Source organism: Physcomitrium patens, chromosome 7 (assembly GCF_059467195.1).
Source record: "Physcomitrium patens ecotype Gransden chromosome 7, ASM5946719v1, whole genome shotgun sequence".
Taxonomy (NCBI): domain Eukaryota; kingdom Viridiplantae; phylum Streptophyta; class Bryopsida; order Funariales; family Funariaceae; genus Physcomitrium; species Physcomitrium patens.
In genome coordinates, this window is record NC_143416.1 from 16,247,585 (window position 1) to 16,272,569 (window position 24,985).

The 24,985-nt window shown below is 39.8% G+C and overlaps 3 protein-coding genes and 2 long non-coding RNA genes across 16 annotated transcripts; 3 read left to right on the forward strand and 2 right to left on the reverse strand.

Moving 5' to 3' along the window:
* Positions 1-4,043: 4,043 nt before the first annotated feature.
* On the forward strand, positions 4,044-6,490 carry LOC149988587 (uncharacterized). Of its 10 annotated transcripts, none has more exons than XR_016504271.1 (5): positions 4,044-4,388; positions 4,578-4,875; positions 5,036-5,108; positions 5,747-5,786; positions 5,982-6,490. It is a non-coding gene; the product is annotated as an uncharacterized LOC149988587 (long non-coding RNA). The 10 variants fall into 10 exon arrangements; XR_016504270.1 differs by having other exon boundaries at positions 4,047-4,388; positions 5,036-5,122; XR_016504269.1 differs by having other exon boundaries at positions 4,109-4,388; positions 5,036-5,346.
* A 192-nt stretch (positions 6,491-6,682) lies between these two features.
* On the reverse strand, positions 6,683-9,860 carry LOC112284581 (uncharacterized). Its single transcript, XM_024524482.3, has 3 exons — positions 8,746-9,860; positions 8,331-8,458; positions 6,683-8,104 (listed from the first exon to the last, which is right to left on the reverse strand). The coding sequence occupies exons 1-3, from the start codon at positions 8,881-8,883 to the stop codon at positions 7,321-7,323; spliced, it is 1,050 nt and encodes a 349-aa protein (XP_024380250.1). The 5' UTR covers positions 8,884-9,860; the 3' UTR covers positions 6,683-7,320.
* Positions 9,861-10,021: 161 nt separating this feature from the next.
* On the forward strand, positions 10,022-15,193 carry LOC112284580 (protein TOC75, chloroplastic). Its single transcript, XM_024524480.3, has 10 exons — positions 10,022-10,161; positions 10,964-11,136; positions 11,288-12,012; positions 12,216-12,485; positions 12,685-12,906; positions 13,037-13,144; positions 13,390-13,581; positions 13,902-14,150; positions 14,301-14,555; positions 14,763-15,193. Exons 1-10 carry the CDS (start codon positions 10,085-10,087, stop codon positions 15,000-15,002), a joined length of 2,511 nt encoding a protein of 836 aa, XP_024380248.1. The 5' UTR covers positions 10,022-10,084; the 3' UTR covers positions 15,003-15,193.
* On the reverse strand, positions 14,570-17,774 carry LOC141045594 (uncharacterized). 3 transcript variants are annotated; one of them, XR_012217876.2, is made up of 4 exons: positions 16,964-17,774; positions 16,371-16,587; positions 15,616-15,972; positions 14,570-15,522 (listed from the first exon to the last, which is right to left on the reverse strand). It is a non-coding gene; the product is annotated as an uncharacterized LOC141045594 (long non-coding RNA). The 3 variants fall into 3 exon arrangements; XR_012217879.2 differs by having other exon boundaries at positions 14,570-15,972; positions 16,357-16,587; positions 16,964-17,773; XR_012217875.2 differs by having other exon boundaries at positions 14,570-15,972; positions 16,964-17,764.
* Positions 17,775-20,539: 2,765 nt separating this feature from the next.
* On the forward strand, positions 20,540-23,368 carry LOC112284478 (myb-related protein Pp1). Its single transcript, XM_024524298.3, has 2 exons — positions 20,540-21,440; positions 21,663-23,368. Exons 1-2 carry the CDS (start codon positions 21,172-21,174, stop codon positions 22,867-22,869), a joined length of 1,476 nt encoding a protein of 491 aa, XP_024380066.1. The 5' UTR covers positions 20,540-21,171; the 3' UTR covers positions 22,870-23,368.
* The last annotated feature ends 1,617 nt before the right edge of the window (positions 23,369-24,985 follow it).

The window sequence follows — 24,985 nt, forward strand, 5'->3', positions numbered from 1 at the left end:
CACATACATCATATCTTCTTCTGTTTTTCTTCTTCTTCTCCTTTGCTGTTTTTTTTTGGTCATGTTTTGAAACTTGAAATATTAAAACACTCTCTGATTTTCACTTGGGAAAGAGAATGGAACATGCTATTATTGCACAAAGATTGGTAGGTTGGAATTTGATTGATTTTCATTAATATTTGAAATTATTCCATCACCAAACACAAAACTATATGATAAATATTGTTTAAACATCTTAACATCCAAGTCACTTTGTTCCCAACTTATGATACTTTTTATTTTTTATTTTTTATTTTTTTAACACATTGTATGATTTTTAATTTTAGTGAGGAACTTGCGAATTTGTGTTCTATTTCAAATCTGTTCATTTTGAAGAAGAAAAAAAAATGAGCTAGAATATATAATTTGAGAAATTATATCACTTCTATGTCCTCAAAAAAAAAAAAAAAAAAAAAAAAAAAAAAATCCCAATCAAAGTATCATGGAGTTGATGTATTGGAATTACTAAGACTGAAATTTTGCATCAAAACAAGTAGTAATTCTGTTCCTTCAACATGTATGTATTTGTAACATAAATATAAATGATTTTCTTTCTTATCTCAAAAATATTTGATTTCTTTCTTTTTTTACTTATACTTTTGTTACAAGTTATCTGATACATTAGAAATGGCTTTAGTATTGAAAAGAGTGCACCAATAATTTTTATTTTTAACACTGAATTATATATTTATCTTTTTAAACACAAGATAAAACACAATCATACTAATAATAATAAAAGTAAAACCCCTTAGCCACCACTTGATGTCCAAAAAGCAACAAATTAAATTATACAAGGTTGAAGTCTGACTCCTCATTTTTTAAAGTTTTTTTGCCAACAAACCAGAGCACTTTTTACTACTAAAATTTGCACGCCTATTTATAAAGTTACTAAAAACATGTCTACCAAATTTTCTCTTAAATTGACACTTAAATTATTAATTATTTCGAAGACCTAATCCTCTTTTACATATTTTAATTAATAACTAAAACACACATCAAGAAACTATAGCATGTTACAGCTCTAACTAATTAATATTTATTGTGTTAGTTTATGGTATGACAATGCCATCTTTAATGATTATTAACCTCTAATAATTAACATTTCTCATGCAACAAACGACATTAATTAATGGGAGTGCATTGTATGTACTTCATTGGTGTCAAAAAATAACCAAAATACAATAAAATAATAAAAAAATCATCCTCTATATATGATAATCCACTAAACAATATTCACCCAAATTCGTACTCTGTAGATTTGTGTGCAGGCCCTGGGTATCAGGACTTAGGGTGAGTTGTTATACCTCTCTTATTCCATCAATGCCACAGATCTACCCACTTCGTGTCAAAAAAAAACAAACAAAAGGAAGGTTTGAGAGAGAGAGAGAGAGAGAGAGAGAGAGAGCCTCGGAGAAAAGCTTTCTTAAAAAGCGTGATGTATGGCCTTGAATGCAAACCCTAATCGACACAAAGGCTGGTATTTACTGCTGCTGCAAGCGAAGAAGGGATAACGACCTGGGCTTGTCTTGTTTTGCGGCAACGGTGTCAGACCTGATTTCCGAAGCCATAATAAAAACTCGCAAGGTACAGCGCACAGCTCATGGATTTGACTTCCATTATGGCCCCACGATTGCCTTCCGTCACCACAGTTGAATTTCGATGCCCCCCGCTCTTATCCGCTCACAATCCACTGCGCACAGATACCCCACCTCCCTCCCCCGCAGGGAGCACTATAGAATTCCCCGACTGCAGAGCGGCAGGGACTGCTTCAAGCGTCACATGATTGAACAGACCGATTCTCCTCCTACGCTCCAGTCACTCGCACAGGTCAAACCCTGGTGAATGCGAGTTTGGAGCTTATCCTGCCACCAACTTGAAGGAAGGGTCTGATTTAACGGTAAACCAATAGAACACATGCAGCAGACGGGCTGGATCGGACACACCCACAACGCGTCGTCGTCGAAGTTGTACTTCGACAGGAGATGTGTTATGTTTGCGTTGTTTATTTGTTTGTTTGTTCGTCTCTTATCCACTTGCAGACACGCCGCAATCTGGACATCACAGGAGGACTTCGTTGTACGGTGTTGTTGTTTGTTGTTGTACGCCCTCGTTCGTTCGTATCAAGGTACCCATTACTTTACTCACGCCAAGGATATATTTCATGTTTTTAAACCAACAATGCTTCTACAAAATGACATATAAGGTAGACGACCCATTTTTGATAACTTAAGCATTTCAGCATATTTGCATTGAGTGTAAAATAAAATAAAAATATCCAAACATGTGGGGAAATAGAAATGAGGAGGATTCAAAGTATTTCACACAATTTCGTCCAAAAATGAAAATTTTGCAAATGTTTTAGTTGAAGATTCTCTTCAACCCATTTTGGACATATGAGCCTACCCAATTCTGACTAGTGTGGTTTACAAAATTAAGAATCCAATTTTTACAAAATCAAGATGTGTGGCTTCTATTAATGCTATCAAGAGGAGTGTAGTACCAAATTATACTATTATTCTACCCCAACCAATCAACAACTACCATCTATTGATAATTCATACATATCCATTCTAAGTACAATAAATTTAGTTTATTGCTCAAAGCTTAACATCATTTTAACCACGCCCCAACCTATTTTTGATCAATAAAATGTTAAACTTAGTCACCGAACTAACAAAATTAGGTAGGCCTCTATATATTGGAAATGTGGGGTGGTCAACAATGGGTTGGCTACCTTTGGTCAAAACCAAGATCTAACCATATACTTAAATCTCAATAAAAATAAAATAGAAAGTATCCACTATATTCTAAAGTGTAATTTTCTAGACCATGCCTAACAACTAGATGGCAATAGAAAACCACTCTGTGTAATAATAATAATTTTTGTATCCAATAGTTATAAAATAAAGTAGTCAATTGTTATAGTGTATACCTCTTTAACAAACATTGATTAAGATTATGTAAAAATCGCTATTCATTACATATGTATATATAAAGCATTGTTATAAAACTCCACAATTTAAAAATCCATGTGACAACCACGCAACAAAAAGTGAACAATATCTCATTATATGTGAATGGATATGTTACTTTTACTTTATTTCATGGCTTTTTCCCGGCACGTGGAGTCCACGTCTCCCAAGGCTACGGATAGGCTTGTCCACCACGGCGACGGTTCCACGCATAACTCGAGTAATGATTTCTAATCAGGGACCAGAGCGGAGCCCATGGCCGCGATCTCCACAAAGTATTGTCCTATTAGTATCGATCTCACGGGCCGATTCAATTTTTTTTTGTTTCTATCATAACTACCCGGGTGTGGTCCAATCTGCCCGTCGGATGTTGTCTGTGCCCTAAATATATTCTGGATTTGATACGTATATCACGGTCAAGTCTTATCAACAGTTATTGTACCTCATACGGCTTTTTGCTGTGAAACTCATTCATCCAGCAGATGTATCCCGTCCGAACAGCTTCATCCAAACTGTTTGTTTGTGTGATGTGGCAGCTCCTCCATGTTTTCGGAATTCTGTCTCCCTTCGTAATTAAAGTTTGAGAAAATCATTAGTTTAGATCTATTAATAATTATTTTAACATACTACTTCCATATGTAAGCCTCACAGACTCCCAATGCTCCTATAATTAAATTCTCCCATACTTCAGATATCCAGGAAAACCAATGGAAAGCCAGTAACAAATTTGGAAGCCAATGCCTCCGAGACCTAAAGCAGGGGTCCAAGACGAATGAACTACAGCACCGATACGGATGTGTATGCATTTGTCCATCCCGAATGAGCGCGGCCCCAACTGGCGCCGTTTCGCACGAGTCCATTGTTGCCGTGTTTGTCCGATGTGTTGAATCCTTCATTCCAAACTGGCCTTTTAATAACCGTCTTCTATTCCTATTCGAATTGTTTTGGCGCATAGGGGAAGCCAACTGAGGGTTGTCGGATAGGGCTAACCACGTCGTTCTTGTCGGCGCATAGACTGGGTTTTGTCATACTTATATTTGAATCTGCACAGTGGCTTTGGACTGACCCGGCTGGATTTTGTCTCTTGGCAAGCCTCGTTTGTGCCTAGTTTTCAATTTTCACATTTTCTCAATTATTTATTTTATGAATTGCGAAGAGTCAAAAGAGTATATTCAGTCTCAAATGAACGACATAAGTATATTCCCAAAGACGAATGAGAAATCAACTGTTCACAGATGAACGTGAACCTAACGTTTCATCGATGGATGAAGGACGAGATACGCAGTGAATGAAGCAGTATATTTTAAAATGAATGAAATATGGGTCGGTGAATGTGGATGGAAGACGATGATGGAGATGGATGCGAACATAACATGAGTATGACAATGCAATGCATTATTATTATTATTATTATTGTTATTATTTCTATTGTAGAATATGGGTTACTCCAGCTAAATATATCAGAAGCAGTTTGAAAATGGTATTCTAGAACAACAAGCGTGCTCAACATGAACTAATATACCTTTCACAGTATAACAATAAGTAAATTAGCTTTTGCACATGCAGTGGTCAGATGAGCTTTTGTCTTCAATAGGGTTTCATCCAACTAGTGAATCTGTGATTATCTCCTGTCCGTCACGAAAGCCTCGCCTTCCTAAGCCCGTTACCACCCTAAACCCGTGAACAAAGTAACCCGTGAACAAAGTGCCGGGCCGGGCCTGGCCGGGCCGTTTGTTGGCGTGCGGCACCGCTGGTCACAAGAGTTGTTGCAGAACGGTTACAAACTAGTGCCCGCGTGCTTGGCTGCGGTGGAGTTTTGTGGAGTAGAGATGCTCGTGTCAAAGCTTTCGAACGGTGGTTTGAGGTGAGTGTGTATTAGGGAAGTGCATTCGGTGGTGCCTGGAATACATGCAAATGGACAAACTGAGCTTTGAATTCCAAATGGTGGAATTCAAACTTTTTGAATGACCTGGAGAATGAATGCACAATCGCTTGATCCTAACTCCATTCTGCGGAAGTTTCAGGATGCTGTAATTGCTCTTCCCTCAAACTGCCAAAAACTTAGCGGCCGTGCTGTAAGCAGATCGGGCCAATTCTGTAAGAATGCAGGGGTGATAATGCTCACAACTCATCATAACTGGCTGCTCATAGGATGCGTTTACGTAACTTGAACTTCCTCATCCTCCACGAATTAGCCTGATGTACCACATGTCTTTGGAACGGTTACAGTGTCGAGAACGAATCACCCGGAATTTGCAAGAATCTAAACACTCTCGTGCAATACTCATCTCACATGTGTAGCAATGTAACTTGGGTTCTAATTACATCGTATTTTGTATGAGCTCTTCCCATCTCAATTTTGCAAATCACCTGCACAATATCACATCACTTCTATGATAGAGTCATGTTCTTGGACAAAAGCAGAATTTCAATAGTTTTATTTAGCAACCGATATTAATAGCATGAATGATATTGTTTACTGCCTCATCGAGGTCAATATCCATTTCAAGTCTCAACTAGCAACTTTTAACTTCGAGAACCATGCAGTAGATCAGTCGTAGGACATGCGTCTCATTTTTCCCATTTCTTATTCATCAACCAAAAGTCCACTGAGGCGAAAGCATCTAATGGATGCTACGTTATTACAATCACTTCTATGATATGATGTAATGCTTGGTCCTCCGTATGTGTTGACTGTGCATGGTGATGACAATCGTGGTTTGCGAGTGGAACAGTGATCGAAGAAGCCACCGGGGACTTTTATCGGCACTTCAGGTAATTAGAAACTTCCATCAAGTTTCGGATTTTTCTCCTCATAGTTGGGAATTGATCCCATGATCCTCGCGAAGATTTGTTTACAAAATTATGCTAGTTGCCATCGACACTGCACTCACACGAGAATTCGGCTTAAATGTATTTGCAGCAATGCATCTGAAACTGAGTACCAAATGTCTTGATCTTCTTGTTTAGGTCAAAGATACAAAGATAGCTACGCGAACAGATGTGAGACGTGGCAAAACATCGCAACGAGATGCTCGAATATTAAGTCGAGAAATCGTATGTTCTCTAAAAAGAATTGGCTGACAAGACAATGAACTGTGCCTTATGTTTTTCGGTACCTCTGAAGCAAGGAAATAATTCTGGTGAGCAGCCATTTAAAGAATATCTTCAGATGGATGTTCCGCAGCAAAGACTGATCTTCTCAATACTTCAAGGCCGGACTAGGCAGTACCACTCATGACTTGCCTTGGGTGTCGGCAACTATTTACTCAGTTTTGTTAGGAGTTTTGGGTACCCGGTTTCCTGTAAGGAGGTATTCTTGTTAATTTGACCTAGTTCCTCTTCTGGTGCAAGGGACAACTTTGACAAACACAACTGAGGTCCCACTATGATATGATGGTGTACTGAAACCGCCACAACTGTGTACTTTTTCAACTGTATAAATGTCTGTGTCCAGCGACTAGAGTTTTAAAGCAGAATTTCTCACAGCAGCATTGTAGCAATTAACCCATAGTTAGCTACAGAGCCTACTCTTCACTGTAAAATAGAGGCATGTTGCAAATGTTTCATGTGCACTGATCTTGCAGTACAAATTTCAAATGCAGCTACTCAATACTACCTTCAGAAGTAAAAAACTCAAGCAGAATTTTAGTACAAAAACCAAACAACACTGTATATAAACTCCGTCTTTTAAGACCAGGTCCACAAGATAGATATCTAGGTAAATGCAAAGCTGAACAGCTTGTTGAGCACTTCTTTCACAGAATAGATTAACTTGATACTGAGTCAAGTTCATACCTAGTGTTCTACATAGTATACGCCTAAAAGATATAATTCCATGCGACAAGAATACAAGCAGAGGAAAACCTCTTATTCCCTACATTGAAGACTCCATGAGCCAAAGAATGTGAAATAATCTCGTACTACTCCTAGTCAAAAGTTGCATGACAGAACTCTGCAGGTTAGACTGCACTAAGTTCTGCACACTGTTCTCAAATAACGGGTATCAACATGAACAACTTTTGAAAAATTAAGACTTTCAACCTCAAAAAGATGAAGTGATCACCTCATCATTCACTGGAAAATCGCACCTACCTCACTTAAGGTGGGGAAATTTACATTCTCTATTTCTAATATAAAGGCTTATTTGCATTCTCAGAAAAGGGTACAGTACCCTAGATTCCAATCACTCAGCCAATAGTTTTCAGTGCCAACTAATGTCGGCTACCGGAACCAAGTCTTTGCTTGCAGCATGCAGAAGTGCCCTCAGTTCATAAGAAGTCAGCAGCAAAATTTGGTAATCAGCAACCTAATCCAAGGCAGCTTTTGCTTGACGGTACGCTGAGGTAATACCTTCCAATATGCTGAAGGATCCTGTGGAAGGCACCCTTTCACACAATGGTCTACCAGTCTCTTGCGCAGAAGTTGGAGTTGCTGTAAGCTTTACCTTGGATAGGAGACCCTCCACAGCTTCTTTCCCTCCTAAAAGAGCAGCTCCAAAAGTCTTCATACTGCTCGACCCAAAAGGCCCTTCAATGGGGTTCAAATCTTTTGGTCTTGAAGCAGGATCTCTCCTCGGAAAATTCACCCTTTCACCGAAATCATGCGTGTCGTCAGTGCCCAGCTCACTCCTTGCTCGCCTCCGAATGGGCCTTTCCTTGCTCTGGGAATCTCCTTCTGTAACTATTCTTTTACTGGATTTCATAAGGTGACTAGACTCAGTAGATCCGGACGCCTTGGCAGACCAACAAGAATCCAGAAGGTTGTTACATGATTCTCGTACGTAGCCACAGCGATTAGTTCTGTAATCCCCAGAGCAGTGCTTCTGAGAGTCGGCGATATGTGGAGGGCGAAACATGGGAAGAAATACTTCATCATCTAAGTCAATTGCCCTGTCAGAGTAGAGAGTGGTCATTTCGAGGCCTTCTCCCACTCTTCCCGATGAGGAAGGTAGACCGTAATAAGATCTCAATAAATCCATTGTTGGTGTATCCTGTGTCTTCTCCCATGGCTTGAGCATACCGCTGCCTGGGAGATTGACGTCGCAGCTTCCAGCACGGTAGGGACGAACACTGGGTGCAAAATCATCACATCTGTAAGACGTGATGGATCCCGTTAGTGCCAACCAATGAGCTTCAATGTTTTGACAATTACTCATATCCTAACCACCGGAAAGGAACATGAAGATAAACAACACCACAATGTGTGTGGAAGGGGGGAGGGGGGGGGGGAGGAGGTTAGATTCCAGTTCATCGCAGCCAGATTCTTCAAAACTTAGCACAACCATTTAGTACTCGAGAAAGTGAACAGCAAACTAACCTCGACTGACTGGGGTTTGACAGTACAGCTGAAAGTGGGTGCCTCCCTGGTGTTGGTATTCGTAGTGTCTTCAGTGCAAACATTTGCAAATCTGTGGTAAGCCCATTGAAACGCTTGACATCTGCTACCTGCAAATCAGAGCCCAAGTCGTGAACCTAAGGTCAAGTAAACAACATCAATTGCCAACACATACAATGACATTGCAGTCAAAGCATAGTGAACGTCGAAACACAGCCGCTACATTTCAAGGTTCGCAAATTTACGCGAAGAGCAGCGACATTGGAGATACAGGATACATTTCCACGATGAAAATAATTCATAAAGAATCAGATAAGAACCCTTCTCAACAGAAAAATCACAAGTTCTTGAAATTCTGAGTGCTGATGCTACAATTTTCTTGAAGATCCAAGAATACCTCAACGCCGTATTTGATGGCAACGCCAGCCAGAGTGTCGAGCCTAGTAACAGTGTGTTCTATGTAAGCAGCACTATTTGAAGTGCTTGCTTCAGTATTTGATGGTAGTCGCTCGGTCATGGCGCTAGAAGAGGGCATGCCAGCCCTTGAACAATCTTTCTCAGTAACCTGAAGGCTTGGAAACGAATACACCTTACCAGGGTGACAAGAAAACTGGCCGCGGCCACTTTGCCCCAAGAATCTTCGTCAGGAAAATTAACCGGGAAACCCTCCCTCGCCAATAATTCAATCATGCACCTGCAGAGACTTTTCTGTTCTCAAGAGGTCACGTCTAGAATTACCAGGAGAAAGGTCGTGAAGCTCGAATACAAATCTAGCTGTGCATTCGCCTCCGTCAAATTCTCAGACCGCCTCAGAAGTCCTTAAGTTCACATCAAACAATCCTCTGCAAGGTTCTGCGCATTAACTGCTGTGCACGGATCTCTATCCAATGCATGCATGTCCATACGACGGCTCTCTCTCACTTCTGGTATTTCTCAAACTATTCATTAGGGTTTCAATCTCCTTCACGCATGAAACACCCCCCTCCACATCACGACCATCCCGCCACAGATCCGCTTAGCATTACGAAAATGCGAAGCTAACGAACACGAGCACTTCAACTCCAGAACATTAATCCCGCAACCAAAGCGTTCAGCGTGCGCAACCATACCACCACCAGCGACTACCCCGAAACTCGAACAAACCCGAATACCACCTTCTCTCGCACTCGCATTGCCTCGAATTGCAGCCCAACCCAACTCCGCTGTACATTCGCAACTCAAAGAGCTTCCATCACCCACAAACCTCTAGATCTACACAAATTTGAGTTCCCAGTATCCACACCAACAACCTTCGAGAGAAATCCTGTATGAGAACCGCATCAAAAGAGACGGCTAAGGCATGGGAAGCAAGAGGAAATTGATTACTACAGTGGAACTCATGCCAGGAAACTACGACCACAATCACATCTAAAAACGTCGAGAAAAATTCTGTGGCAACACAGCAAGCCCAGTAAAGCCCACAAATAATTTAGCTTCCTATTTCGGGCTTCGTTGCTGCTTGACCACGTTGGTCTGTCTGACCCCTGAGAAGCCCCCGCGGTTCGAGGGTGCCTTGAATCAACGCGGTTCATCCACGAGCGGGAATATCCCATTACTCCGCATTTATCATCCGTGACTCTGCTTCGTTTTCATCTGCAGCGGAGCGCCGTAGTTGCGCCATATCGTGTTCTGTACGAAGGTTTTTGTTTCCAGAACCAGACGGCTTCTGGATTTTTTGAAATCCGAACCTATCAGCCATGGACGCTGCGGTGCACTTCGCCGTCTCGACGCCTCGCGCCTCCGCTTCTTCTCTTCAACAGAGCTCCCTGCAGAGGTAAGAATTGCGGCTCTTTTGTTCGTTGTGTTCAGGTGAATTCATCAGCAATTGGGGCAGTGGGAGCGCGTGATGAGGTGGACCTATTAGGGTTCATTTTTTCGAAGCTGTGATTCGGTTGTCCACGTTATGATAATGTTAGGGTGTTGGAATTGAGATGGGTATTGACTATTCAATGCAAGGCGTCGACGGTTTGCCCTAAAATATGAGTCATGGAATTCAGTCGCTTCTATACTTCGAAAATGGGGTAAGGCGATTGCGTTTATTTCTTTGTTAATGCTGGTGCTCCTCTTCGTTATTTTAATGGGTGCCATACTTCGCCTGCTGGTCTTGACGGAACTAGGCAGTGATGCTTTAGGGGTAAATTCAGCTGAAATGGTAAGTTTGTCTCGTATTACGAGTAATAAAATGTCAATCTTTTCTTGGTTTGCTAATTGCGTTTCTTGCAATCCAAAATCGTTGCTTGATATGACTGCTGCTGGAGGTTCTTCTTGTGTTACTATTTAGACTGCTCTCTATTATCACGAATTTTACGCGCTGCAGACACAAGGGTTCGAATAGTTAGTGTGATTGAATTGAAAAATATCGTTAGGTACGAGAGGGTTTGAGTATTAGATTATGTTCGAGCCTCTCAGCATTTGCGACGACTGAAGTCGTCCCAAAACCCTCAACCTTGGTCTCGTATCGCTGTAATTCTTATTATATTCGCTATTGTTCTATGCACCTATTCGTTAGCTTCTAACATGCTAGACTGCCTTCTTCCTCTGTACTTTTCAATAATCGTTGCCTGATGGGAAGCTAGGTGTGTGGCAACAACTGGGAAAGCACGAGCGGTCAATAACCTGAGCCCAGTTCAAGGAGCTGTGCACACTCGCAAAGATGTTGCAGCACAATTCGTTCCGAAGAAAGCTAGAAGTACAAGACGCCAGCATTCTATCGTATCTGCTATGGCTGACTTTGACTCGGATTCTCCAAGTAAGCATTATCTTAGCCTACGGAAAACATCTCTGTATGTGCAACTTTCATCTAATATTACCCACAGCCAGTTGTAAGTGGGCCTACTATGCTGGTGTATGTATACTTAGATTTCGTTAACTTCATGAGAGTTTTGAATCTGCATTTGCAGCTGAAAATTTTGGACCAAGCTCCGAAAGCGATGTCAATTGGAGACAAGCTGCATTGGTGACAACCGGTGTTGGAGCAGCAGTGACCGGAACGGCCCTCTTGGCCCTCGGTGGCGATGGAGGAGGTTTTGGCGGGTTTGGGTCAGGAGGCGGGGGAGGCGGCGGTGGTGGAGATGGCTGGAGGTTTTGGCTGGATAGTGGCATTGCTTGGGCAGATGCGAGAAATGATGAAGAAGGGGGTGATGCTTTTGATCCTCATGGATTACAAGTTGGTCGTAATGTGCCCGTCAGTAGGCTTAATCCAGCCAAGCGGTATCGCATTTCCGAAGTGGAACTTGTAGATAAGCGCACAAAGCAGCCCATCGATGCCAAAGATGCATTTTACGAGCTAGTTACCTTACGAAGGGGTGGAATTGCAACTAAAGCCCAGTTGGATGCAGAATCAGAGAATTTGATGAATTGTGGAATGTTTCAAAGTGTGGAGATGGAAGGGGTTACTAAGCTGGATGGAAGTTTGAAACTGCAAATTATGTTCACAGAAAGCCAATGGCAGGGAGCTGATTCTTTCAGGTGTGTAAATGTGGGCTTGATGGCCCAAAGCAGGGGTCCAGAGTCGGAAGAAAAATTAACAGACAAACAGCGAGAAGAACTTGCGAAGTCACAAGAAGAAGAGTACAAGAATAGGCTTAGGAAATCACGCCCTTGCATGCTCCCTAAGAGTGTAGAGGTGAGAGAACTGCATCTAGACCATCTTCTGTAATGAGATTCAAAGGTTTTGAGTTGAATCAGCAACTTGTAGTCCTCAAAAGAACCGCTCTGTTTGTGATTTGCCTCACTAGTTGCTTCTGGAAATTTACAAAGAAAGATTTTCAAGTTGTCACCGTTATACATAATTCGTGTTATATATCTGACTCTGCAATCGTGTTTCAGCGTGAGATTTCAGGGTGGCTTCGTAGTGAGACAAGGGTGACTGCCCGCATGTTGCAGCGCATCCGGGATCGTGTGCAGAAATGGTATCACGATGAAGGCTATGCATGCGCCCAGGTGGTGAACTTTGGAAATTTGAATACCAATGAAGTTGTGTGTGAGGTAGTGGAAGGTGACATCACCCAAGTGCAGATTCAGTTCCAGGATAAACTGGGTTTTCCTGCTATCGGTTTTACACAGAAGAAGATTATCCAGCGGGAGCTACCAGATCAAGTAAGCATGTACCCCTGCTCGATTGCTTGCAACACAACAAACCACAATCATAGTTGACTTTGTACCTATCAAATTACATTCTGAAATTGTTGTGAAGTGCAGTATTGGTCTGTAATCTTGAACGACTGAGTTTATCACTTGTATTTGAAATCCCCAGATTTTGAATTCCTAGGGTTGATTTGGATGTACCTTTTTGCAGCTGAAAGCAGGTCAAATATTCAATATCGAAGCTGGTAAAAAAGCCCTGAGGAATGTGAACAGTTTGGCTTTATTTTCAAACATCGAGGTCAATCCAAGACCAGACGAGGAAAACGATGGCGGCATTGTGGTCGAAGTGAAGCTGAAGGAGCTGGAACAAAGGACAGCAGAGGTCAGCACTGAGTGGAGCATCATTCCTGGTAGCTCTGGACGGCCAACTTTGGTAAGCCTCCTTTTGGATACAACGTAGTACCATATTTAGCTGTTTGTTCGCGTTTCAATCCTCACCAGGCACTAATTATACTAGACTTTCCTTGCCCGCCATTCATTGATTCTGTACTCGGCATTTGTAGTCTACTATCCAACCGGCTGGGAGCGTCACCTTTGAACATCGGAACATTCAAGGCTTAAATCGGTCTATACTTGGCGTTGTGACTTCGAATAACCTTTTCAACCCTCAGGTACTGTACTACCGAATAGATCTATTACTGAAGTTTATCTTAGTATAGACATGCTAAAAATCCGAAAAATGTGTGCTAGAATCGCTGCTGGTGAATAGTTCATGAAAATCATGTCGAATATCATCTCAAGTTGTCAAACATGGGGACTGGGTGTGGCTGCCATTGACGAGCACGGGTCCTCGAGCGCTCTTTACATACGTCCCTATTTGCGAGGTAGTATTGATTTGGGTTGAATTATTGTGCAGGATGACCTTGGGTTCAAGGCAGAGTATGTGCATCCTTATGTGGATGGTATTGATGACCCTCGTAACCGGACGTTTCGTGCCAGCTGCTTCAACAGTCGGAAATTGAGTGCTGTTTTCACAGGAGGACCAGGTATGGAGGATGTCCCCTCAGTGTGGGTAGACCGGGCTGGGTTCAAAGCCAACCTGACTGAGGTAACATTTCAAAGTACCTGAGATTCTTATGGACTCTTCTGTTTTGTTACTGTGGTGAAGTCTTGAGGTTGTTGTCAAATCAGCATTCAGATGTGTCGAAGCACTAGTTCATGAGTCTCTATAATCTGCGCCACCACCACGGTTAACGTGTCAATAGCCATGAAATTAGTTGTTGTCTACCTTCCTTCTACAGTCGACTTCCCAGAGCACATTATTTAGACTTCTGGATTGAACTCTTGATTGTATATTTGATCAGGTTTTTGTTACCCAACTTTTGATTGCAACCTGGAATAATGTTTGTGTCTGTCTCGCTTGCACAGTGCTTCACCCGGCAAAGTAAGTTCACATATGGGCTGGTAGTAGAGGAAGTAACGACAAGGGATGAAACCAGCTCCATTTGTGTGCACGGACCACGTACTTTGCCAAGTGGTGCTCTCTCTAATTCTGGTCCTCCCACCACACACAGTGACACCGGCATTGATCGCGTTGCATTTTTGCAAGCTAACCTTACACATGATAACACTCGCTTTGTAAACGGCACTCCTATTGGAGATCGTCATATATTCCAGGTTAGGGTTCTTTTGTCCATCCCCTATGTAAATTTATTCTGCCTCATTGTTAAAGATTTACTGTTAGTGGTTTGTTTAGCGGCTTCACTCTATGGCAATCTTAATTATGCAATCAATTCTAAGTTCATTGTCACACTTGTCCAATTGCAGGTGGATCAAGGCCTAGGGATAGGCAGTAAGTACCCTTTCTTCAATCGGCATCAACTTGCTGTAACTCGATTTATTCAGTTGCTATCCGAGGATAAGGTGAACACTGAGAGGCCTCCCCCAGTTGGAGTTCTGCACGCAAGATACGGAGGATGTCTAGGAGACTTGGCAAGTTATGATGCTTTCACATTAGGAGGTCCATACTCTGTTCGTGGTTACAACATGGGTGAGCTTGGTGCAGCTCGGAACTTACTGGAGGTAAACATCCACTATGAGTCCACCCTTTTTTGTTTAAAATTTCGTGTTTCCATATTACAGCTTTAGGTTTCCGTAGCATCCTTTATGCGATCTTTTTATTCACGTACTAGCTCTTATTTCTTCTTTTTGCACACAAGAATTTTTTTTACTAGTTAGTAGATTGATGTCTAGCTGCAACGTTCTAAAGTATTACATGCTGCTCTCTAGCTTGCGATGGAGTTGCGGGTGCCAGTGAAGACAACCCACGCTTACGGGTTTCTTGAGTATGGAACTGACCTTGGAAGCTCCAAAGACGTGCGGGGCAATCCCACGGAATTCTTCAGACGCGCTGGGAAGGGAGCCTCATATGGTTTAGGTGTTAAGCTAGGAACTATCAGAGCCGAGTATGCCAGGGACTGCAATGCCGGCACAGGGGCAATTTTTTTCCGATTTGGAGAGCGGTTTTAACTGTTGGTCGAACTACGGCTTTTAATCCAATTTTACTTGGACTACAGTCTTTATGTACATGCGTGGGGTGGGGCACGTCTTCTTTGCGCTCTTTCTAGCTTTTGGACTTACACTGTTGAAATTTGTACGAAGGCTCCGACACATCTAAATGCATCAAAACCAGATAATGTCAGAACTGGTTTTTACTGGTCTCTTCTGTTTCTGTGCCAATCAAAACTATACGGTTGACGTAGCTAGCTGTTCAACAGCTTGGTATGTTTTGGGTCCAAAGCTTCCACCCCATGCAAGTTAGCAGCCTCGTCAATCATCGAATCCAGCATTGTTGGTTTCACCCACTCTAAAAAATTCGCATCAGTTTCCAACGTTGTGAATCCTTTCCTCACAGTACTAACCTTCGACACACCCTTCCGACGCGTTGGGCTTTAGTGCCCGGATCTAGATTTATGCAGACTGGTGATTTAGAAGACCATCCACCCACCGTATCAATACAATCACCAATCACGCGCAAGAGGGAAATCCTCTGCAGCCCAATGCATGCATCTCGTGTGATAAGTTACTCGCACTGTCAAGACTTGGTAAGCACACGCTTCACATTTCTCGCATTAAGTTATACCTTTTCGGTGCCTCTGATATGGGTTCGTCCTGCCTCTACATTCTGCAACACGCTTTCTCGAGCTCTAAATAGATTCCCCTCTTCTTCTTCTTCTTTTTTCTCCCTCCTGTTTCATGACAAGTTGAGAAGAGTGTTTTTTCTAGCCACCCACATCGATATTCTCAAAGCAGTGGAGCGTGTTTTAACTTATCTGTTGTCAAGTAGTGACGAGCTCAAAACAATCGCCCTCTTTAAGAATCTTAATTATGAGGATCTCACTCTTCATTATGTTCTTTCATGGCCCCTGTTTTAGAAAAATGGTAATATGGGTTTTGTAATGTAGCGTTCAAACAGATTCAGAAAGAGAGAGCAAGATTCCTGCACAAGCCCATGGCAGCCACAGAAAACTCATGTGCTCTGGATTTCTAGCATTTTGCAAATTAGAGTCTATGTCTCAATGCTACTTATTATTATATTCTTTTGCAGCTTGACTTGGTGAATTCTTAGTAATATAACAGAAGAATGTTGTAAAGAGTCACATGTTTGTTAAAACGTTTTCGGCACATGTCAATATTTGCTTAAATATTAAATTTGGTTGATACTGAAAATCAAATTAAAAACATAAAATTGTCAAAAATCATTCTGTTGTTTAAATGGCAATCCATGTTTTTAAGTTTACAAGATTGTGTAAGTTTAACAAAAACCATAATTTATTTTTAAAAATAAAAAATAAATGGAGGTTATTTGAAAATATGTAAATACAATGTCAGACTCACAGCTGCTGACAAATTCATTAAAGCCACGTTCAGGATTGTTGGGTCAAATTGGGGTCAAGAGACAAGATCTCACTCGAGCATTTTAATTTTAGTTCATTTTTTCCTTCTTTCTTTTGAGAGCATGTCAACTTCCATGTAAGATCACGCCTCCCCAAAAGATTCTTAGCCTTTTATTCCATTGTTGCTTATGAATTAATAACCTCGAAAGTTCCACCACCTTAATTGCAATTTTCCTTTTAGTGGACCATGCAAAATTAGGTGAAAAAAAAAAAAAAAAAATGTTCATCTACTTGACTTTTAATTGATAGATAGGTGATAAAAAAGAGAAAGCAATGAGGACGCATGAGATCAACTACAAAAGGCACTTCCATCAAATTTACACATCCAATAATTTTTTTAGTGGAGGCATTTATTTATTTTTGTTTTTTGTTTTTTGTTTTTTCAATCATGTAGAAGGGAACGGTGCATTTTATATGTTGAATAATAAATCCATCTCTCCAACGAATCTAAGAATTTTCTTGAACTTTATTTATTTTTTTATTTTTTTATTTTTTTTCACTTATGTGCAAATTAGGAAGTAGATAAATGTTTACCATTACATGAGGTTACATGATTTATATTATTTTTGAAATTTCTCTCTGTTCCCTTTGAAATTTAAAAGACATCACTCTGTTTTATTTTTAATTTTATGCTTGAATGATTGACCATCTTTTGAGATCAGCCCAAAGTCTTCTGGTTGTTTCTGAGGAAAAAAGAAAGAACAACCAAAACAAAATGCTAAAGAGTGCAAACCCTAAATTATTGCAATAAAGAAGAAACCACATGAACTTCTTGTCAAGAAGTAAATGCACATGAAAGTTTGAACTCCCACTACCATTCCATCTTTGAAAGATAATTAATGTATAACACTAAAAATAGATGGTGTAACAAATTAAAGCCTTGGTAAGAAAGTTTTATATATTGAAATGTTTAATCTACAACATGACCTAAAATTCTGTGGAATTAGGATTATAAGCCAACAAAGGAAGGAGGGGGGTTAGGGTTTGGCATTTACTTATCAATTTGGAAGATGCACCCATATTATTATTAGCAAAATGGATCATGGTTGATTTGAACTCTAATGAGACTAAAATCCATTTCGTTTTTAAGATGTTGAGTAACATGCATGACTCCTCATAAGAAAGGTCATTAATGGCTAAACTTTAGATGGTTTTTCTTTCTACATCTCAAATGCAAATCAAGATCAATAAATCTGTTTTTGATCAACGAAGTTTGGAACTTAATGGTCTAATATATAAAACTACATAAGTTGAAATCTTTCTATCTAATATCAGGTCCCTATAGTAGAATCCAACTCATCTATTAAATGACATTAAACTAAATGAAAAAAAAGTGATCAAATAGTATAAAAAAGAATGCAGCATATTAAAAAAAATATACACAAATTAAAAAGGAGTTTTTTTTTTTTTTTTTTTTTTTGAAACTGCATCAAAATGGTCCTTGGAAGACAAGAAACAAAAATTTTTGGGAAGAATTTTAATTTATTTTACATAAGATAATATGACATCCTATACTTAGGTTCACAATTACCAAAATTAAAGAATTAAATTATATTACATACCAAGTCATAAAATAAAATTTTAACTATTATTTTTTAAGAAAAATAGATATTTTTATAAAAACATTATAGGAATTAAAGGAATTCAATTACATGTTTTTAAAAAGAAGAAATATAAATAAAAATGTCTTTAAAGAGATTGTTGACAATCACCTTTAAAGTTGGATGGATTTGCTTGTAGTGTTAGTATAGTTCTTCTTGTAGAAGGAAAATATAAAAAATCAAAAACTATTAATCTTTATGATATTAATTTGGAAAATGATATCACTTTTGATTCTTTAAACGATGGATAGAAAATAAAAGAGGATTCAATGGCATACAATGCAAAACTAAGGTAAAAACTCTTTAATGCTAATTAAGTGGAATGGAATTTGGTATTGCAAAAATATAATAGAAGTTTTAATAAAAAAAAGATCAATTGATTAAAAAAATATTATTGATTAATATTTGTGCCAAATGTAAGGCTATAATAATAAAAATGGTTTGACATAGAAGTAATGCTCTAAATATGTAGAAATTAAAGCATTTCCCTTTCATGTTCTAATTATGCCTTCCATAAGTGTTGAAAACTTTATAACTCAAATTTTGAAATATAATACATGTAAGAAGCATACGAAATTGAAAATTATATATTGTATAAATAATGTACATAGATTATTATAATTGACAATTATAAAAAGCTTTTAAAAAATAAGTTAGAATTGCTAAATTAAATCTAAAATCAATGTATATGTATCTTAATAACTTAAAAATTATTACACCTAAACATGTACTTGATATAAATCTTTTAATGTTATGATTGTGCATATTTTGAGTTTAATATAACTATAAAAAAGTTCTATTTTTCTTATATAATTATTGTCAATACATCCAACATATTGGTAAAGTTTGTATATTATTCTTATATATTTTTATGTTTAATATTCTAGAGGTTTCTTAAGCATGAATAAACTATTATTTGTTTTAGTCAATCACTTATTTAATGGCATTTCTATTATTTTAATACTCTACTAGATTGTTATTTAGTATCTTCAGATGTTGATGTTTTGTTATCTTTTGAATCATAATTTTCTTCAAGTTTTACATATGACTTCTTTGATTTTTTTTGGTTTGATGTACAATCATATACCTTCTTAATTAACAAACCTATCTCTACACAACCCTTTAATCTTTTTATTTATTTATTTAAAATTAATAAATTTTATTACAAAAGATTCAATGTGAATTCTAATTAATTTTATTTCAATCTATTTTGTAGAAAATATCTTTATTATGTAAGAAATTGATTCTTAAGCTTCAATCTTTTTTTCTAATATTTTTTTGCTTTGGCTTGATGGCCTATAATTGTTTGGTAAAGGTAGCAACTCTTTGCTTCTATATTTCATGATTTATTCTTTTAAAGAAATTTGAAAACTTCACCAATAATATTCGTTGTGTTTAGAAAATTCTAAAGAAGCAAGAGATTGTGTCCTAGTTGTGTGCATCTTTTGTTGTTATTTTCTAAGATTATTATTACTGAAGATTTTTATTAATTTATCCATTTTAAAATCAAACATTGGTTAATAAACTTACTAAAAATAGAAAAATTATCTTTATATCATGACATAATAATTTGGTTGTATAAACCTTATTTTGCATCTAAAAGGATTTTTTTGCATAAAATAAAATAAAATAAAAATTAAAAATAGTTCTTGAAATAATGTTTATTGAGAAATTTTACAGTTAATAGAAATTGCAAAATGATAATTATGCATATGTTTGCAAACATAAGTAGTGGAATTTAAGATATTAAATCAAAAACAAAAACTCATCCAATAATTAACTTTTTATAACTTTTCACTTTCCACTATTTTGATACCTTAAATCTTACGACTTATGGTGATGTGTTACAAAAAGGATACTTCTTCTTAATTATCTTTTTCTTAATGATACTTTTTCTTAATGAGTCTCGGCGGAGAAGTTAGAAAGAAAGGGTGAAGGATGTTTCGGGGTGAAACCGCGAAGCCTGTTTGTTATTCCTCCTCGCTCGAGAATGCGAGTGTGTGTGTCTACGAATCACGTAATCTGGGGACCTTGATTGATTCGGCGCCGCTTCCTTGACACTGCAACCGGACGAGTTTTGTCAAGCACAGGAAGAGGATGTAGTGCAATTTTCTCGGTGGCTGAGGGAGAAACAACGTGAGTCTACGATGTTACGGTGCGATTGCTATTCTACTATGAATGTGAGGGGGGGTTTTAGTAGGGACTGCAGGTGGGCAATCTCGAGGAGGGGCACCGAACGGCAGGGCAGGGCAGGGCTAGTCATGGACCGGCACCTTGTGGGAAGAGGGCAGAAGTCGTTTGGAGTTTAGCTGCGAAGCGCGGAGGTGGAGCATGTGCAGGGTGCTCGAAAACTGCGGGGATTGCAGTAAGCAAGACATCGTCAGGCTTACCGAAATGGAGCTGCAGAAAAGGGGCCCGGAAGATTCCAGTCCCAGCCAGGATAAGTCACCTTGATAGATGCAAGTGGGGCCAGTAGAATTCCAGGCAGCTCAGAGGCACCCTGCAATGGGCGCGCACTGGATGGGGATTGTCAGACCATCTACGGGTCAGATCGCCTCCCGAATGTGTATGGCCTCGTTCTCCCGGAGTTGACCTCGGAGCGTGTTGTTTCGTCGCAAGCAGCGGAGCCTCGTTGGATTCTGGACCTCCTTTCCCCCCCTGGACTCTCTATATATGTACATAGAGACTCCCTCAGTTGCTGCGCTGTGTCTCCCTTATAAGCATTGCCTCTCGGTTTGTCTCCCCTGCAAGCCTTTCGCAAATGTTGCCCTGTGGGTCTCGAATCTGAACAAACAAACACACGCAATCCAAGCTATAGACCGATGAGCACAATAGTTCGGATGTCAAAGTTTCGTAGGTACTAGCTGCTTTACACTTCGTGCTTCACTGCTGCCCAGTGTGAGAGAACTGTCTAAATGGTCCGAGGTAGAGCTATGGTGTCGGTGTGCGTGTCTGATTAGTTGTAAGCACTCTGATTCCGTTCCATTCCTCAGCTTTCACTTGAAAGATACTGCATCTACTCTACCATCGTGATTTCTAATCTCAATGCCGTTCTAGCGCAATCTGGTTGAGTTCGAAAGTATTTGTGAGGGGTAGTGGTCTCCGGTCAACTGCATTGGTTGGTGCGGATCATCGACAGACATGACCAGACCCCCAAGCTGTGACGCAAAGCAAGAGGGGCTGAAGAAGGGGCCCTGGACTCCCAATGAAGATCAGAAGCTGGTGGCGTACATTCAAAACCATGGCCATGGGAGCTGGCGTTCTCTTCCGCTCAATGCAGGCCTTCAACGATGTGGCAAGAGCTGCAGGTTGAGGTGGACCAACTACCTTAGACCTGACATCAAGCGAGGCAGATTCTCTCAGGACGAGGATCAAATGATTATTCACCTCCATGCGATTCTTGGCAACAGGTAATGCCTTCCTCGCTGCTCTTCACTTCATAGTTGGGAGCATGCCATTTCGGTCAGAGAACATAAAACTCATCTACGAAGGACTTTCACATTGCAGTTCTATTTGATGGGATTCTGTGTGTGATATAGACCAAGACCCAGTGTGTTTTTATTTTTTTATTGTTTAATTTATTTTTATTTGTGTTGGTATTCATTTCTAAATAATTCTTTTCCCAAATGTAGATGGTCTGCTATAGCAAGTCATCTTCCCCGCCGCACTGACAACGAGATTAAAAACTACTGGAACACTCACTTGAAGAAGAGACTCCTGCAAATCGGAATTGACCCTGTGAGTCACGAGTCCACAACAGCGGAGGAGACCATGCTTGACAACATTATCACTGGTCTGCGGCCAGTGGTATCATCGAGCCTCACCCACATGTCGCAATGGGATTGCGCACGCGCAGAAGCGGAAGCACGGCTATCTCGACAATCGTCCCTGACATCTTCGACCTCGGAATTAACTCAGACTTCGCATCAACATCAACCACTCAACCTGAGCACAGAGAGCAACGTTAATTATCAAGACGAGTCGACGAACTTCATGAGTTCCTGGAAGGACCTAGTCACGGAGACACTGAGACCTAATTTTGGCGAGGTAGAGCTTGACAAAACACCCGCAAACCCTGTTGATCTCCGAAAGTTTCTGCAAGACTGGGAGTCCTCTCTGCAAGCACCTCAATCACTTCCGGAAAGCTACTCCGCGGACAACTCTCCCATTGACGTCCCAGATGTGGCTTCCGGCACTGCGTCTGAAGTGGCTTCTCCACCATACAGCCCCAACGATCTCGAAGGCTTCTGCCGTATTCCAGGATCGTCCCCCATTTTTCCATCTCCAGCTCAGTTAACCGAGCGCCTCATGGCTTCTAGACACTGCAATTCACTTCTACTGCCACCCCGAACTGGTTTGGAAGGGTCAAACGTTTTTCCCACCCTTCAAATGACCCGTAACAGTCAGTCTCTGCCCGCGGTGGGATCTAGCTTCAATTTTTCAGGTCTATGTGGGGCGGATACCGAACACCAGTTCTCCCCGACGAGCACCCTCTACAACCCAGACGATTCTTCTTACTGCAGTCCATGTGGTAATAGTGACGGCATCTCAGATAGCTTCAACCCTCTGGCGCAGAGATTTCTCTTGATCCACGACAACGACCAACTCCCTAGAGCAAACTTGGTCACGCATTTTCCTTCGGAGCAGTCCTTATGGTCTCTGCAGCAAGTGGATATGGTGGGTGCTCTTCAACCCAAGCCTTACTTCATTTCTGAGCTCGAAGTCGCAGCCTCTCAGAAACCTCGCGCACCCTGCTTCAACGCGAGCGTCTCCTCCATGGTGAACCAAGTTGGATTGCTGAACGACATTCCAATCCCCCATTTTGAGTTTTTGTGTTGAGGGCGCCTTTGCTGCATATTTGTGCAGCTCTCGACATTTGACACGATACCGACTTCGCACATGGTTTTATTTTATTTTAATTTATTTATTTTCCCTTCGTTCATTATCGCATCCCACTGAAGAGATGGCCTTTGCAATTGTGAATGGCGGAGGAAACGTCGGTCATGCCAGTTTAGCCTCCGCGTTTTGTGTGGAGTTTGAGGGCTGCGCTGAGCAATGTGCCGCATGGATTTTTGTAGATAGTTGAGAGACCGTCACGAGTTGGCAGATTGAGATTGTAGTTTACGCACCATTCTATTTTTTTTTATTAGTCGAGACTCCCTCACCTGGAGTTCCTGCTATTCGTAACATTCATGAACATTTAAAGGCAATTTTTTTCCATATTCTATTTGAACTAACTGTCCATTCCTCTCGGTTGTGAAAAGAAACAATGAGGAGTGTCCACTTGCAATGATGCCCAGTTTTCAAAATTGGAAATATCTTTGTACCAAGAATAAAATGGTGTGTTTCCGTGGCTTGGTAAGCAAACTTGTAGTTAATTTTTTTGAGAAATAAGTAGTTTATAGAAGGTATAACGTTCCCTCGGTCTTTATAAAGTATTGATATTGTATTACAGGCACGGAGTTTCAAAAGATTTAAATAGAGAAGCGAACAATTTTCAATGTTATTTGAAGAAAGTCTTCGAGGTGTCTGTCTGCTTAAATTCAATATTCTCATAAATGCACACTGGCTAAGAAACTGTGCAATAGATATATATAGTAGACACATTGATTACTCATGCAAATTGATAGAAGATCTAGAAAGGAATGATTCATGGAAACTTGTCCAATACTAACATTGCTGTTGGCATCAAAATTACATAGAAAATTTAGATGATACAAAAATACAAATGCAACAACTTGATTCATGTGGATCCAAGTGAATGATTCGAGCTCAACGTGGGAAAATGAACTTTTACGCAGAAATGATAGGCTGACATGGTGGGGGGCTATCCAATATGGCAAGTTAGCACTTGCCTATTGGTTTCTTCATAGCGTTAAGTGTGACGCCATTACACTCTGGCAACAGCGGACTATTGTTATAACACCTTTTAAAAATTTACTTCTTGGAATCAGATTCCTCCGTGAGATTATCATTCCTATTAAAAAAAAAAGATAAAGTGAAAAGGAACTCCATCGTTTTCTATGGTATCACTGCTGATACAGACCTTGTTAGAATATGTCGAACTTAGGGTCCAATTCCAAAGTTACAATTAGTAACATATAATAGGGTAGAAAGCTTAATCGTACTTCCTTCCTTCCACCGCACTGTTTTTTTCAATACAATGGCCTCTAGCTTGCCATAATACATGTATACACTATCAAAGTCATATCATCTCATTGACATAATGAACTACAAAATGTGGGCCTTGTGTCTCAAGAATGTGCTTTAATGCAATGGTCTACGTAAGTAGTGTACCAACCTAGCTTCTCCACTATTCCAACAACTAAAGAAAAAAGATGGGAGTAGGCCTCAAGTATTTTCAACAATAATGCCAAGTACAAAGTTCTTTGAATAATGAAATGGTCCTTTGCCCATATAAGTGTTAATGTCAAGGTACAAATCCAACAAGAACCCTTATAAAATTTATTTGATTGAAAAATCTTTAATATAAGAAAAACAAGCATAATGTCTATAGATGAATATTTAATAAAAATGAAGAAGATAATTGACATCCTCAAGAATATTGGAATTATCTTTTTTGAATAAGTTGTAGTATGGTATATGATTTCCAATCTTCTCTTAGACTACAATATCACCAAATAGATAATTTTGAGCAACAATAAACTATCAACCTACTTTGAACTCAAAATATGTCTTTTCAGTAAGAAACTATCAAAATGTGTTTAGAAGACTATCAAGAAAGACATAGAAGCTCTTGTTTTTCTATCAAAATAATTTCAAGCACCGTTATAACCAATCTACACCTCTTCAATTTATTAGCCATCAATATGATCTCAATCATAACCCAAGTTATTTTCATCAATGTAGCAATCTACTTTCGGGATGATAATTTCTTCACTATATTTAATTTGAGAAAGGCTACATTCTCACTTACAGTCATTAATCTTGCTGC

Excerpts from the sequence above, each read along its gene's own strand:
- LOC112284478 (XM_024524298.3), top strand. The coding sequence starts at position 21,172 with ATGACCAGACCCCCAAGCTGTGACGCAAAGCAAGAGGGGCTGAAGAAG. Across the intron at positions 21,441-21,662 it reads CATGCGATTCTTGGCAACAG|ATGGTCTGCTATAGCAAGTC; the intron begins GTAATGCCTTCC and ends TCCCAAATGTAG.
- LOC112284580 (XM_024524480.3), top strand. The coding sequence starts at position 10,085 with ATGGACGCTGCGGTGCACTTCGCCGTCTCGACGCCTCGCGCCTCCGCT. Across the intron at positions 13,582-13,901 it reads TCAAAGCCAACCTGACTGAG|TGCTTCACCCGGCAAAGTAA; the intron begins GTAACATTTCAA and ends TCGCTTGCACAG. Across the intron at positions 14,556-14,762 it reads CAGCTCGGAACTTACTGGAG|CTTGCGATGGAGTTGCGGGT; the intron begins GTAAACATCCAC and ends GCTGCTCTCTAG.
- LOC112284581 (XM_024524482.3), bottom strand. The coding sequence starts at position 8,883 with ATGCCCTCTTCTAGCGCCATGACCGAGCGACTACCATCAAATACTGAA. Across the intron at positions 8,459-8,745 it reads CCATCAAATACGGCGTTGAG|GTAGCAGATGTCAAGCGTTT; the intron begins GTATTCTTGGAT and ends TCTGATTTGCAG. Across the intron at positions 8,105-8,330 it reads TCAAACCCCAGTCAGTCGAG|ATGTGATGATTTTGCACCCA; the intron begins GTTAGTTTGCTG and ends CACGTCTTACAG.